This window comes from Panthera tigris, chromosome E3 (genome assembly GCF_018350195.1).
Source record: "Panthera tigris isolate Pti1 chromosome E3, P.tigris_Pti1_mat1.1, whole genome shotgun sequence".
In the NCBI taxonomy this organism is placed as follows: Eukaryota; Metazoa; Chordata; class Mammalia; order Carnivora; family Felidae; genus Panthera; species Panthera tigris.
The window spans coordinates 21,763,374-21,779,693 of record NC_056675.1 but is presented as its reverse complement, the minus strand read 5'-3'; the positions used below and the strand labels follow the sequence as shown (position 1 = coordinate 21,779,693).

The 16,320-nt window shown below is 45.9% G+C and overlaps 1 protein-coding gene across 4 annotated transcripts in view; it reads right to left on the bottom strand.

The window, feature by feature from the left end:
- ARHGAP17 (Rho GTPase activating protein 17) overlaps positions 1–16,320 on the bottom strand; it is an 87,843-nt gene that overhangs the window by 34,054 nt on the left and 37,469 nt on the right. For 2 of the 4 annotated variants that reach the window (XM_042971500.1, XM_042971503.1), the window contains exons 4-9: positions 11,217–11,290; positions 9,071–9,182; positions 8,736–8,812; positions 5,542–5,653; positions 1,302–1,370; positions 1,047–1,128 (exon numbers count right to left, since the gene is read on the bottom strand). In XM_042971500.1, coding sequence (XP_042827434.1) covers positions 1,047–1,128; positions 1,302–1,370; positions 5,542–5,653; positions 8,736–8,812; positions 9,071–9,182; positions 11,217–11,290 — 526 coding nt within the window. Of the gene's footprint in view, positions 1–1,046; positions 1,129–1,301; positions 1,371–5,541; positions 5,654–8,735; positions 8,813–9,070; positions 9,183–10,084; positions 10,395–11,216; positions 11,291–16,320 lie in introns of those variants that run through there. The other 2 variants (XM_042971502.1, XM_042971501.1) reach the window with 2 other exon arrangements.

Below are 16,320 nucleotides of genomic sequence, written 5' to 3'. Positions count from 1 at the left end.
TTGCAAGGCTGGATGTACACCAGCAGCTTCATTCCCTCGCACGGGGACTTGACCTCGTCATCCACAAACGAGGAAACCGGATCACGTAGGAAAGCAAGAGCAGCTTGCCCTAGGAAGAGCTCATCAGATGCATGCACTCGAGCTGGGTGAAGATCTGCCTATGCAGATCGGGGCCTCCTCAAATTTAGAGAAGTGGCGTTGTTGAGGGTGCTGGTGTGCGTGCACACCCACACACGCTCGCTCTCTTTCGCAATCACAGAGTCACTGAGCTCAGCACCTGGCTTGAGACCAAAGGTTCTGCAGGGGGAACCAAGGCTCCAAATGCGGGGTCTACACAACCAAAGAGTACAATAGGTCCAAAGAAGACAGAATAACTTCTGCCTCAACCAGGTTTTCGGATCTCTGCTGGCAGATGCTCTGATGGCAAATGAGAAAATGAGAATCAAAAGCTCTAATGTTGGGCTAAAACTAAACATCAGAAGGAAGTTCAGTCCACTCATGACTTGTGGGTAAAGTCTGCTGAAAGCTTGAGTATGGCGGGCAGAACGTGAGTGCTGAGAACAAGAGCCTTGTATGCAGGCAAGGAAGAGGGGGAAGGAAGTTGTCTATGGCCTCATGGTTCATTCCCACCAACTGAGTGCCTGATGAGGGGCTATCAAGTACTGGCTTCTAAAATCCCTTTCGCGAAGTCCAATATTTTCCCCAGAATGTATGCTCTTGGAGTCGCAGGGTCAGAGTTAAACCCAAGGGAACAAATAACTGACCCGGAAAAGGAGAAGACACGAAAACACATACAGGTACTCCCCCAAAGGGTCCAGCAACTGAACATGTCAGAATTGCACATGTCCCATTAGTATGTTAATTTGGGTTTGGAAGAAATTAGAGAATGCGGCGAGGAAAGATGAGATTATGCTGGGAAACAGTACTCTCCGAGGAGAAAGGCGTTATCCAAAGGAAATGCATGCAAAGGAGTCAGGGTGAAGAAGAATAGAGCGCAAGTGGCAGAGGCAAAAAGGAGGCATCAGCCAGCACGCAGGTTACATTACCTTGATGGGCTCGCATTTCGGGAAGGGCCTTTTCTAAGACTGCTAATGCTTTTCTATGGTAATCTGCTTGGGCTTCTAATAACTGAGAACAGACCCACATTCAAAAACAAAAGCAACGTTAGCATCGGATGGACACACACACAATGGCTGAGCAAAACCAAAAATGAAATCTTTTGCAAAACAAAACAAAACAAAAAAACTAAAATGACTCCATTTTTACAATGTTTTCATACTTTGTCAAGGCCAGGTGCTTACCGTAATGAAGAATTTGCCATACTCCCCTTCTTTGGCCATAAAGTTGTACATGTCCGCTGCAAGCTGGTCCTGGTGAGTGGAAGAGAAGAGAAGTCACTGAAGAAAATGGCATCTGAGAATTAATATCCATGAGCTCTTAGAGCAAAACGTCATGGAAAGAGCCACAGAATAAACATCCATCAATTGCCTGGTATAACCATACATTGGGACAACAGCAACAACAAAAAAGGAAGCTTATTAGGGGAATGATGTGGGAAGATCTCCAAGATACACGGTTAATATTCCTTATTAAGAAGTGAAGTATATACAGCCACCTGGGTGGCTCAATCTGTTAAGTGTCCAACTCTTAGTTCCAGCTCAGGTCATGATCTCACAGTTGGTGAAATTGAGCCTGACGTTGGGCTCTGCGCTGACAGTTTGGAGCCTGGTTGGGATCCTTTCTCTCTGTCCTCTCTCTGCCTCTCCCCATGCTGGCTGGTTCTCTCTCTCAAAATAAATAAATAAGCATTAAAAAAAAAAAAAAAAAAAAAAAGAAAAAGAAAAAGAACAAAAAGAAGTGAAATATAGGGGTGCCTGGGTCGTTCAGTCGGTTTAGCATCCAGACTCTTGATTTTGGCTCAGGTCCTGATCTCATGGTTCATGAGACTGAGCCCTGCATTGGGCTCTGTGCTGACAGTGCAGAGCCTGCTTGGGATTCTCTCTCTCTCTCTGTCTCCCTCTGCCCCTGCCCCACTCTCTCTCTCAAAATAAATAAATAAACATTAAAAAAAAAAAACAAGTATAGAGCATTAGTTATGCTATGTTACCACCTGTGTAAAAATAGAAGAGAAAAAAATGTTATATTTTTGCTGCCACATTAGCATAAAAATACCTCCGGAAGAAAAAACAAGAAATTGGCAATCGAGGTTACCTTTTGGGAGCAGAGGAAATTCGGTAGAAGCAGGACAAGGGTGGAAGAAAGACTTACTGTATATTGCTTTATGCTTTTGATACTTGAACTAATGTAGATGAATTGCTTATAAAAATTAAATAATTTGCTTAAAAGTGATAGATTAGGCAATTGTGTATATATATATATATGTGTGTGTGTGGGTGTATGTATATATACATATATGTTTCTTATATTATATTTGAATTAGATTGTATTTGAATTACATATGTATATATTTATAAAATGTACTGCCTTCTGTTTTTAGCATCAAGGTGCACAAATTAACATGAAGGCCCTTCTCATTTATGAAAAAACTTAGAAATGCTAGTTGGGAGCAACAAACATTCGTTTAGAATAACTGGGAAAGCAATGGAGTAAATTCATGGAGATCCACCACACATCTCCAAAAAAGAAAGGGAGAGAAAGAAAAGAGAAAGAGGGCAGGGCAGAGGAGAAAGAAAACAAAGGAAGAGAGAAGGGCTTTCACTCATAAGTGGAATTTAAGAAACAAAACAGATGAACATAGGAGAAAGAAAAAGAGAGGGAGGTAAACGATAAAAGCAACTTTTTTAAAAGTAAGCTCCACACCCAACATGGGGCTTGAACTCACGACGCCAAGATCAAGGGTCACATGCTCTGCCAACTGAGCCAACCAGGGGCCCCAGAGACTCTTAATGACAGAGAAAAAACTGAGCGTTGCTGGTGGGAGGTGGGCAGGGGTTAGACTAAATGAGTGATGGGCATTATGGAGGGTACTTGTTGGCATGAGCACTGGGTGTTGTATGTAAGTGATGAACCACTAAATTCTACTCCTGAAACCAATATTACACTGTATGTTAACTAACTAGAATTTAAATAAAAACTTGAAGCATTAAATTTTTTTTTAAAGGAAAAGGCCTGACAAGTGGAAGCTGGGGATGACCTGGGTGGGTCTATGCCACTCTTGATGGCCAAGGTGTTGGAGTCTGGCAGTCACGTGGAGTCAGAGGACAGAAAATGAAGCCTTGGGCCCGGCAAGGTGAGGAACTGTAACTGACAAGTATGCTCACATCACACACAAAGATCCCTGAGAAACTACATCCTCAGCAGAAGGGTGGATCAGAAAATATTCGCTCAGTAGTATATGGAAAGAATAGAGTATATGTGTTTTGCATTGGGAAAGTAAAAATATTTTCCTGGATTTTACAAATACAGCCTGATTTCATGAAGGTCTGAAGTCTATGTTTATAATACGTGTGGTTCAGGAATCCTCATCTTTTCTCCTAACTGAGAAAGTTTAAGTTAGTTAAAAATGGCCTTGAACTGGTAATACTCTGTAGGGAAAATCACTCCCAATCCTTAAGAGTCCCACAGATAAAGTCTCTCTTAAAATGAACTCACAATACAAAATTGCAAAACACAGGAAGAAACAATCCACCATGAAGTAAACTCCCACCACTCTCACTGAGGAAACAGAATTACCAAAGATTGTTACAGTAAGTATACATAAAATGGTTAAAGACATTAAAAAAAAAAACAGGCACTAGAGAACAATATCATAGTATCAAAAAAGGCTGACCTGAAGAAATTTGAATGGAAAAATGCAGTAAATGAAATTCCAAACTCAATGTTGATTAATTATACAGCAGATGAGACTTAGCTAAAGAGAAAATCAGTGAAACAGAACTTAGATGTTGGGAAATTACCCAGAAGTTAGCATACAGAGACAGAAGATATTTTCACAAGTTTTCACCATCTGAATTGAGAAGCTCTGGGGTGGAAGTCGAGAGAAGACACATCAGCCCATAATGCACCAGTCCAGAGTCCCAAGACCTCTGTAACTCTTCTGAACAGGAATAAGCCACTATGAGACCATTTTATCAGAAGCATTTATCTGAAGGTCATCTTTTCAAATGCAAAGGCTATGGCATGACTTTGTGAGTTCAGTTTTAAACAACTCATTTTACTGCAGTTAATTGATCCTAAAATTCATTATCTTGAAGAATGAATTATAGCGTGACTTACACAAACTAAAATATAACAGTCCCAACACTATCTAATAGAATAGAGACCACTTTTGGAAAAATGCTGAATAGTAAGAGGAAGAAAAGCTTAGGTCAATGACCCTAAGACTCAGCAAAGACCTGTTTCTTTAACACCTCAAATAACATTTAGAATAAAGATCTATCTTCACAGATAGATGTACAGAGACTGAGATCACTTAACCATCTAATCTGTAATTTATTTAATGACATAAAAAATAGTATTTCTCCCAAATTACAAACCAATTGTCCCAGCAACATTTAAAAAATAATTCTTCCCTTCTCTACGGATATATGATGACCTCTTTACTGTATATTCCATTGTTTAAAGTAATAGCATTGAGGGGCGCCTGGATGGCTCAGTCAGTTGAGCGTCCGTCCGACTTTGGCTCAGGTCACGATCTTCAAGTTCACAAGTGCCAGCCCCGTGTCAGGCTCTGTGCTGACAGCTCAGAGCCTAGAGCCTGATTCGGATTCTGTGTCTTCCTCTCTCTCTGCCCTCCCCTACTCGCATTCTGTCTCTCTCTCTCTCAAAAATAAATAAACAAAAAAAATTTTTAAATAAAGTAATAGCATTGATTCTAGAAAAACTATGCTATTCCACAGATCTATTTTTGTGCCTATTGTGCATTTTTGTTAAAGATTTGTTTAAGTAATCTCTACACCCAACATGGGGCTTGAACTCACAACCCTGAGATCAAGAGTTGCACACTCCACCAACTGAACCAGCCAGGCACCCCTATGTACGTTGTTGTAACAGTTGTAACTTTATATGGTTTGTTATGGTTTTCTTTTTTCCCCCATCTATTCCTTATTTTAAATAAGCTCAGACATTTCTGTCATTTAAAAAATTTAAAAAAAATTTTTTTTTAATATTTGTTTATTTTTTGAGAGAGAGAGACAGAGAGCAAGCAGGGCAGGGTCAGAGAAAGAGGGAGACACAGAATCGGAAGCAGGCTCCAGGCTCTGAGCTATTAGCACAGTGCCCAACGTGGGGCTTGAACACATGCACCGTGAGATCATGACCTGAGCCGAAGTCGGACCCTTAATGACTGAACCACCCAGGCACCCCCTACTTAAATTTTTTTTAAAGGCTATGCTATTCTTAGTATAAAGTAATACAGTCTTGGAAAATAAAGAAAGAAGGCAGAAGAAACTAGAACGCATTTTTCATATCACTCAGAGTATTTGTGCCAAACACTAAATAATCTGCAATATTTGGCCTTTCATCCATCATTTGTAAAAAGCAGACTGATGCAAGTGCGTATGTATCAGGGAAGTCTTGTACCTTGCACTGCTCCACTTTATTTCCAGCTTCATCCATCTCTTCCTTTAGGGTATCTATTTTTGATGGAAGCCCCTGGAAGTTGGTTCCTGAAGATTTGTGAGCTTGGTTCCACCTGTAAAACATGGGGGCAATCAGCATCTGAGAGCTGGCTGCACACACTCAACCTTGCGGAATCAAGGCCCTGAGGGAAACAGACTCTTTCCCCAAAGCCGATTCTACCCGGGATCGGTATGAGTACCTAGGATGCCAGCTCCTCTTGAGTTTATCCTCTAGGAATGGAAGCAAGCAAAAAGAGACATTACATCCCCACTGTGATGGGACTCTGGCAGTGCTGGGAGTAGCTGTCTGCTCTGAGTATAATCCTGTCTCATACACGCCCCACTGCTGGAAACCATGCCATGAACCCTCTTTCCTGTAGTGTCTGATCATGGCACCCTTGCCATGAAACACCCCTGTGCTTCCTGCTCTGATCTGGAATGTTCCTGTGCCCCTGGGAGTCAGTCCTGCTCCTGGACCCCTGGGACCCTTCCTGCTGCCATCCTCATCTGTGATTACCTCCAGCAAGTAAAGACCGAGCTTTGGTCATGCAGCTAACAATCCATAGCGAGGAAAACACATGTAGAACTAAAAACATCTGTTAAGAATTAATATTCTAAAGATGAAGTTTACAGAAAGTCTAAAGCATAATGTGCAAAATTTACATTAAGTCAAAAGGACTGAGAAAAAAAAGGAAAGAATTATACCACAGCAAGAGTAGGGGAGTGCATGGGTGGGGAGGGGTAATAATCTAAAACAATTTCTATTTGGTTTTCAGGTGTGCTTTGACCTTCTGTTCGAATATGAATTATGTCTGCTATTGTGGAAGCAATTTAAATGTAAACATGGATATTACAGAGATGCAGCACGAAAACCCGTGCGAGCAACTGCTCAAGCTTCCCAGCTGCTGCACTGCCCCAAAAACAGTAGGCTCTACCTTCTTCCCAGTTCCTGATGAGGCTCTCCTCCAAAGCCGGCCTTCGGCAAGTCTGCCTAAGCAAGACTGGCGATGCCATGGAGTGGCCAGAGCACGGACCTGGGAGGCTGACAAGCTCAGGTTTGAAGCCTGGCTCTCCCACACTAGCTGTGTGACCTTGGGCAATGACTTAACCTCTCTGTGCCTCAGTAATCTCATCTGTAAAGCTAAGATAACAAACACTTTGCAGAACCGTCATAAGGAATCGAGAACAAATCGATATGCGTGTGCACGTGTGTGCATATGATATCTGCCCCATTAGGGATTCCTCCTTAGGAATTAGGTAGTAATTAGTCATTAGATACTATCATTTTCCCCCAGGGAAAAGCCACAGGAATAAGTAAAGGTGAAATATTCAACTGTGTGTTTCTCTGATACCTGCTTTGATTGGTTAAAAGTGAACAAGATCCTGAACGCAGATCAAGAATCAGTGTTGAAATCCCCTCTGGGATACCTGTATTGTAGACGTAAAATTCCTGGGGCACAAGCACCTGTAATGTCGCTCAACCAGCTCCGGGGAGGGAGCATTCACGGCCTTGTTTAACGAACCATTAGAACATTCTTCCTTATCCTGAGCAAAAGTCTACCTCAGGGTGGCCCCACTCCTGGTCCTGGCTCGGGGATTCTCCTTACAGATGTACACATGACAAAGCGTGAAGCAAGCCATGTAGAGAATCTGTGCAGGTTCCTCTCTCATCTAGAAAAGGAGTCTCTTCCCGAGAGAACAGAACCCCTGTTCCCTCTCCAGTCCTCACTGAGGGGGCCTCTGAATTTAGTCCCCAGCACAGAGTCGGGCACACAGGACGCACCCGATCGAGATCTGTCGAAAACATGAATGAGCGAATGAACAGGAACTGGCGGAGGAATCAGAGGAGGTGACACGTCATGTCCATCGCTCCATACCTGGCACGCGGCAAGCGTCCGGTAAGCGGTGGCAATTATTTTTACCGCACCCTCTATCATCTCAGTATGTCCTACATCACGACATGTCTTAACGAGTGACCCGTACACTTAATGGAGTGGCGTTTCTTCACCCCTCCCCCAAGGAGATATCTAGTCAGTGGTGCACGGATAGTCACCGGCATCTCAGGAACGAGGAAATGCTGCATGTTGCATTGCTACAGATGTTCTAAATCTGTTAAAAAAAAAAAGCATCTGACAGGTAGAAGCTTAGTAAATGACAGTTATATCTCCATCCATTTGCCAAAGAGAAATGGTCATCTCTGCTTCACAGGACTGCAGTGAGAATTAAGTTACACAATAAACAAGTCACGGAGATGAAAAGTACAGCAAAGGGAATATAGTCAATAATATTGTAAGGACACTGCATGGTGACAGATGGTGACCACACTTATCGTGATGAGCACTGAGTAACGTACAGAATTGTCGAATCAGTGCTGTGCACCTAAAATTAATACGTCATGTGTCAGTTACACTGCAGTAATTTAAAAAAATTAAAAGAAGAAAAAGTGGGAGCTAACAAAACAGGGGTCGATCAACAAAGCCACCTTTTTTTTTTGTTTAAATAAAGTTTTATTGGAACACAGTCAGGCTTTCATTTACTTACGGTCCAGGGTTGTTTTTACACTACAATAGCAGAGTTGAAAAGTTGCAAAAGGGACCATCTGGGTTGCAAAGCTGAAAATATTTACTATCCGGCCCTTTATGGAATGTTTGCCAACTCTTGTGGTAAAGCATGAGAAAGGTCGGGGCAGGCGGCAGCTGCCTCCATAGATATTCCCTATTCTCATCCACGGAGAAAGCCGCAGAAGTCACGGATACACATGCCCTCAAGGACAGAGCTGGGCTGGAGTCCTGCCATGAAGCACCACAGACAGTCATCTGGCAGCAGGCGACAAGTCGGCAGCCCTCTGGGATGCTTACTTACTTTAACAGGGAGTTTTCTCCCTTTGGGCGCAGCATTCGATCATGAAAGTATCATAACCACACAGGGTTTGGACGTGGCAGGACCCTCAGGAACTGCTAAGATCACAGATCTATTTATTCCTACACTCCACTATCCTGGAACAGGATGTTCTAACATCATTCCCACTGCCACACTTGGGAGAATGGGCCCTCGAGGCAGGTGTAAGTGGGTGCGACTTGGTCTGTGGGTCAAGTGCGTGAATCTGGAAACCCGCATGCTGTCCACTGAGTGGTCTTCCTCTCGTCCGTACCTTACCTGGCTCTGACCGAATCCCAGTCTAACACCAATTTAGCGAGCTGCTTCCTCTGTTTTTGGATGTTGGGAATCTCCAACTAGAAAGAAGAACATACCACAGACCGAATGCGATAAGCTTTGGGGTTTTTACCTTAACATCTGAAAAGGCAGTATTTATTTACATTTTTCCCCCTGAGGCATAGGATTTTGTACCCTCAACTGATTTCCCTCATTTCCAAAAGGAAGCATATGTCAAAGTCACCGATTGTCGTGAAACTTGCAGACCCAAGCGAACCATTCACCGCGCAGCCCACACCGGTCTTGGCTCTTCTATGCGGCCTGGCAGAAGCACTCACCTCTGCGATGCTGCAGAGAGGATCCACAATCTCTCCCTCAACAAAGACCTCGTGCTGAGAAAGTTCTAGAGCCAGCTGGTTCTCAGCATTGCCACACGTCTCCAGAATCTTCCTTTAAAAACACAAGATACCCCCACAACAAGCATCCGCTCGTTAAACCAGGTGCCCGATTACCATACTCGGCCAGCTCTCTACACGATGGGGACACCTTAGGGTGCTACACGGTAGAACCTTAAAAACGTGGTTAAGTCTGGGGCATCGCCTAAAATGCAAGCCCACGGGTTTGTGCTCTAACATGAAAAAGGCACTCTCAGATACACTTTGTGAGTACGTGTGTGGGATGTGTGTGAACAGTGAGGTGATGAGTCCAGGATTAGCTTCAGGGGAAGACCAAATGTTCTCCAAATAACCCTGGAATTCTTTAGAACCTTATGTGCTTTAGAACCTTACGTTCGTTATGTGCTGTTTTATGTCTGTCAGTGAGGCCAGCCGAGGCAGGGTTTGCTCCGGAGTTAATGCAAGTGCTGGTTTTCTACTGGGGATGGTGGGCTAAGCTCGAGGGACATGTTGCATGAAAACCATGTTTGCTTTTGTTTTCGTTATGTGCTGTTTTATGTCTGTCAGTGAGGCCAGCCGAGGCAGGGTTTGCTCCGGAGTTAATGCAAGTGCTGGTTTTCTACTGGGGATGGTGGGCTAAGCTCGAGGGACATGTTGCATGAAAACCATGTTTGCTTTTGTTTTCCTGGGAGCACGCAGTTGATGTCACACCGAGGACGCGTGCGAATGATACGGCTGCTCTGACTCTGTCCTTCCCTCTTTCCTCCTACCCCTCTCCTTCTCGCCCTGCCCCTCGAGATCCCCATGGGGTCCTTTTAAAATGACCAACGTGTGTGGCACTGGCATGAGGTGGCCATGGTGCTGTCATTAAGAACACGATCTCCGATACCACGCTGCCTGGGTTTGAATACGGGCTTTGCTATTCACCAGCTGTGGGGTCTTGGGCAACTGACTCACCTTCTCTGTCAATTTCTTCAATGGGAGGTAGAATGTAGGTTGTCTCGAGGACTGAACGAGTGAGTACATGGAAAACACGTAGAGCAGTGCTAATGCAGAGCAAGGACTCCCTTCATCAGCCGGGAAGACCAGGAGTGCCAGCATGCACACACCAGCCACCCTCTTCCCAGGACCATTACTCCCAAATATGGGAGCATGGACAGGACGGAGGAAGGGTGAAGAGTGGGGGGAAACTATCATCCTGGAACGGACAAAGTTACGGGGTGCCTGGGTGGCTCAGTCAGTTAAGCATCTGACTCTTGGTTTTGGCTCAGGTCATGACTGCGCGGTTCCTGAGTTCGAGCCCTGTGTCGGGCTCTACACTGATAGTGTGGAACACGCTTGGGATTTTCTCACTCTCTCTCTCCACCCCTCCTCCCATCAAAATAAATAAATAAACAAACTGCAAAATAAAAAAGAACACAGGTAGTGTTGTAGGGCATGGAGTATAACAGGCCCCTGGAAAGGGGGCTGTGGAGTCCAAAGCCCAGGGCAGCTGGGAAGCACAGTGAGCGGTATAGCAGAGACAGCAGATTGGCTCAAAGGCCCCCAGCTTCATGTAGAAGCAGGTGGAAGGAAGGGTTAACCTTCCCTCTTACAGTAAAGACAACTTCATGATTAGATTTTTAAAAATTATTTATAGAACACATGCCTACTGCAAAAAAAAAAAAAAAATCCAAATAATTCAGAAAACACAAGATTTTGAGACAACCACCATTGACATTACAGTGGCCACCCTCAAAGGAGGTGGCTCTTGAGGACTGGACGGGACTGCTCAGGGAAGGGACATGTTCTTTATACCGAGGCTCAGGGGAATAAAGAATGACCCTATCAATCACTTTCGCTAGTGGCCCTTTCAATCATCGGAAGCCAGCGTTGCTCCTGCTAAAGGGAAGATTGCCTGCCATCCCGGGGGCCCAGACCCCACTTCTTCCCATGGAGACTGCGCCATTCTCCTCCTGGAGCATGAGCCACACCGTCACGCTCACGGCCCCTCTGTCACGCAGATGCCTGCCGCGCACAGCACCCGCCCACCCGCTCCCGCTGACGCGCAGGCTAGCGGGCTCGCTCTCTGAAAGCAGCCCACTCTTACCCCAGCAGGGAGTCTTCCAGCTGAGTCGATGCTTCTTGCATGTTCTGAGCAAGAGCGGTCAGAGGGAGTTTTTTCTGGAAGGCAGAAGACAATGTGTTATTTTCATTATTACTGATACCCGTTCTCAATGACCAGCCGCAGATCATCACTCAGTGATTTGTCCTCCAGGCACACTGCACAGGTAAGAGGTAGACTGTCTGGGTTCAGGATCCAGTCTCAAACATGTGCGCTGTGTGACTTAACCTCTATGTCCACGTCCTCATGCCTGGATGATACCGAGGCATGATGACAGCAAGGGTGTCCTAGGGCTGTCTGCCCATCTAAGGAGATCTTCAACGTCAAGTACCTAGCGTGTGCTACGTATTTAGTAGGTGTTGGCTGCTAGTTTTATTGTTGGGGTAGCTGTTAACTGTTCTTATTAACTAATCAAGTACATACTGTGTCTGAAGTCCTGGGAACATAAGACACAGATCTTACTCTGATTATCCTAACAAATAAATGCAAGAAAATGCTCAATTTCAAGAACTTTTGCTAGAATACTCATTCTTAAACAGGCTCTTAACCTAGCTGTAATCATAAGGGCCCAGCTCTAGTTAATATCTAAAAACGTCTGGCTAAATATCTGAAAAATTTTTAAGGTATTTAATCACAAAGCGATTTTCCTATCAGAGATTTGTTTTGCAGCTGGAAATGACCATAAGGATCATCTGATTTATGTTCTAATTGTACAGTCAAGGGACCTGAAGCCCAGGGTGGTCAGGTGGGCTGGCTGGGCACCCCAGTGAGGGGCAGCAGAGCCGGACCTTTGTGTCCACGGGCCTGAGCCCCAGTTCAGTTTCTTTCCACCACTGCTTGATGGCTCATCTCATAAGGGTAGAAAGGGCCTGTCAAGTACAAGTGGGTTGGTTATAGCACATAACGTGCAAACAAAAATATGCATTCAGGGCTCCTGGTGGCTCAGTCGGTTAAGCGTCCAACTTTGGCTCAGGTCACGATCCTACGGTTCATGAGTTCGATCCCTGTATTGGTCTCTCTGCTGTCCGCACAGAGCCTGCTTTGGATCCTTTGTTCCCCCTCCATCTCTGCACCTCCCTTCCCCTTCTCAAAAATGAATAAACATTTTTTCAAAATGCATCCAATGTGGCAATGCTCCCCATGATTTTGCCTCCCCAGTAGAAAGGGCTGTTATGTCAAAGACACAGGGTCCACCTTGCTGTGGCATTGTTGTGCCTTGACCTCTAGCATATCACCTGCCTTTCCTGCTTTATTTTTTTTTTTATTTTTGGGACAGAGAGAGACAGAGCATGAACGGGGGAGGGGCAGAGAGAGAGGGAGACACAGAATCGGAAACAGGCTCCAGGGTCCGAGCCATCAGCCAAGAGCCCGACGCGGGGCTCGAACTCACAGACCGCGAGATCGTGACCTGGCTGAAGTCGGACACTTAACCGACTGCGCCACCCAGGCGCCCCCTTTCCTGCTTTAAAGGGCTCCATGTGATACACTTACACCGTATTTGCTTGTATTGTAGAGAATATCTCTTGAAAGCTATACAAGAAGCTACTAATGCTGGTCACTCTGGAGAGGGCAGCAGGGTGCCTGGGGACAGGATGCTGAGAGATCTCACTTTGTGTTCTTCTGTATCTTCTGGATTTTGACCATGTAAATATGCAGCCTACTTAAAACAGTATATTGAAATTTAAAAATAAACAACAACTGGGGCACCCGGGGGGCTCAGTCGTTTAAGTGTCCGACTTCAGCTCAGGTCATGTTCTCACAGTTCATGAGTTCGAGCCCCACGTCGGACTCTGTGCTGACAGCTCGGAGCCTGGAGCCTACTTCAGATTCTGTGTCTCCCTCTCTCTCTGCCCCTCCCCGACTCATGCTCTTGCTCTCGCTCTCTCTCAATCTCAAAAATAAACTTTAAAATAAAAAATAAAAATAAATAACAATTCTATTTACCCACCTCTCATCCTCCCAAGTTATTATCACGTAAGTAAATATCAGGCATCCCCTGCCCCACAAGGGGACATTGCCAGCTTCTGCACTTTCAGATCAAGAAGATAGGAGAAAACGGGCAATGTGCCTTGTCATAATGAGGGTAATTCATACATGTTAGTCATGCTGCCTTTATAAGGGAAATTAAATCTAGGATAAGTGCAATAATCTGGAGAAATACACTTTGTGCAACTCTGGAGCTCGGAACCAAAATCATAAAGAGCAGAGTCTACTTTGACAAAATCATTCAAGTTCTCGGCTATAAACAGCCTTGTGGTTTCCATGCCCTGACCCCAAGCCACAACAGTCCTGCATCTTGATGTACATAAAAAAGGATGTCCCGCTTATTTAACCCCATGCTCTTCGATGAGGATGCTATCCACCAACAACATACTCCTCCACAAACACAGCTAAGCACTTCCTAGGCATGAACAGCTTTTTTTTTTTAATCACCAGGGATTCATTTAAAAAGATCTAAAGCCATAATTTACGAAATGCATGCCCACTGCCCAAAAGGCAGCCGCTCCAGATCCCACACGATTCTTGCCTCCTCACATGCGTGGGGGGTCTCTCGTGGGACCTTTGGGAGGCTCCTCCTGTGTATTCTAGAGTGCTAGAGACTGCTGTCATTTCTTCCACAATATTGACCGCCGTGGTCACCCATCCATCTTCTATCGTTTCCATGGTGTCTACTCTCTCCCACATGCACAGTGTAGACAGCCTCAGAGGCCTGCCTTTGGCACTTTTTGTTCGAGGTTGGAAAAGGAAGCCCGAGGCATCAGGTTTTAGAAATGACCTTTGCATCCTGCTGCCTAGAATATGCCGGTCACTTGCCACTCACTGCCCTCGTTTATGGCTGGGCTACCACCTCCTCTGGGAAGCCCCCCCTGACTACGTCTCTCCTCCTGTGAGGCCTATTCTCAGTCCTCCTGTAATACCCTGTGCACACTTTGTTTGGCATGTCATTTTAGGATTATGCATCTGTGTGTATCTCCCCCTGCCAGGCCTTGAGCACCTTTAAGGCGGAGGCCACATCTTGTTCATTTTATTATCTCCAGCACTTGTACACAGTAGGTGTTTGATAAACACCTGCTTAAAAGGCAGTCAAAGGAATGGACAGGACACAACGATGTGAAGGACAGAGACGTATGGCAGGAGGAAGTGGGAGACAATGGGACTGGATAAGGGGAAAGGAAACAGGATGGGATTATGAAAGGTTCCTCGTGCTAATGAAGAGCTCAGACTTTCAATCCTGGCAATGGGAGCCAGCCAGCGCCCCTCAAAAGAGGCACCACTGGTGTTAGGGGCCACTTCCGGTGTGGAACTATGCCCCTAGGCACTGCAGAATGTTCAGCATCTCGGTCCCCACCCTCTACATGCCAGTAGTGTCCCCCGGTCCCTATGGCAACACAAAATGTCTCTATGTACTTCCAAGTATCCCCGGGAGTGTAATCCTGGCCCCTGTTGAGAACCGCTAAGCTACGATGTTTTTTCGGCAGGAAGATGTCAGTATCTATCTGTATTTCAGAAAAACAATTCTGGTGATCAGGCTGGAGCCAGGCTGGACGAGAAGGAAATCAAAGGCAGGAAACAAAGATCAGGAGGTGACTGCACCATCCAGGTTTTGCGATCATCGCCTTTGTGAAAGGGATCAGGTTTTGCTTTAAGGCAAAGGTGGCAGAGATGAGGCGGGGGTGAGGAATTCCAAAGACAGTCACAGAGAATCACAGGCCTTGCTAATCAAGCAGCCATGGCAGGGTGAGGATACAATAAAAGGGAACATAAGGTAAGCCGACGGTTTCTAGCTTGCATAACAGGGTGGGTGGAATTCAAGAGTCCACGCACAACGAAGAACTGGTGACGCGTGCCAAAACAGACATCTAGGGAAGGAAGTGTTTTGCTTGGTTGAAATGCTTGAGACGTCCCTGGCATCAACACATCAGTCAGAAGCCACGAGGACAGAAGAGGTGGCCCAAGGAATGTGACGGGAGCAACGAGGAGGAGGACAGAGCCTTAGGAAACAATGTTGAAAGGGGAGGCAGAACAGCGAGAGAACAAGAAGGAGCCGTGGGGACAGGACCGGTGGCTTGGGTCCGGTTCTGCCGGACAGGACGTGCGGCAAGCATTCCTGGAGTCGTAGGTGTGGGCAAACGTCCGCTCTCTGATACCTATTACTGCAGCAAACCAAGTATTGCACGAGAGAGGAATATCCTGGTGTTGGGACGTCCTTCTCAGATGTGGGTAGGAAATCTGAGAGAAGGGTGACACAGGTCACGTGCATACCAGTTCTTCCTCTTGCGACATCGGTGTCCCACAACACACCACGGCAAATCATAGCTTCCCTGTACGCCACTGCAGCCACCACCGTAATGCTGTATGGGCTTCCGAGTGCTAGCATGTGCTCGTAAGCTGGGAACCTGTAAACCCAAGGATGGAGCTGCCTGGCGACTGAGAGTGGCTGTGCTCTGCTGGTGGCACAAGAGGACCCGGCTGCTTCAGACAAATGTATCCTGGAGCAGATGTTCGGTGGTTCTCCTCGAGGCCATCCCTCTCCCTCTTAGGACAGTGTCCTGACTTCTCATTCGGGTCCACCCCAGTCTAAATAAAGCCTGTGAGCTACAGAGGCAGCTCCACAGCCCACGCTCTAAGGGCAGGCCCTGATTAGCTTAAGCCAACCAGCACATCCTGCCTCCTCCCAACCTCACCCCTACCCAAGGTAGCCAGGGTGGAATGGGAATGTTCAGGAATGGGGAAGATGACTCAATACAGACCAATGCAATGGAAGGCCATTTCTACCTGCCAAGGACTTGGAAAAAGAAGTTCTCTCACTCCCTTAAAGAAACCCACTGGAAAGCGTGCTTTCTGCTTCTGCTGGACAGGCACAAGGAAGCAAGTAGCCGGTGGAAGCTGCTGGTACCAACCCACAGCCATGGGAGGTGCCCATTTAGGGGCAAAGCAGACACTGAGGAAGGCAGAGCGGGCAGAAGGAAAAAGAGTGACATTTTGCTTACACCACTGACCTGCTAGCCCAGGCCTCTCCTCAAGTCCATCCCAGCTTCTGGACTTTTCAGTTAGAAGACCGATAAATTGCGTCATTTTCTAAGTCCAT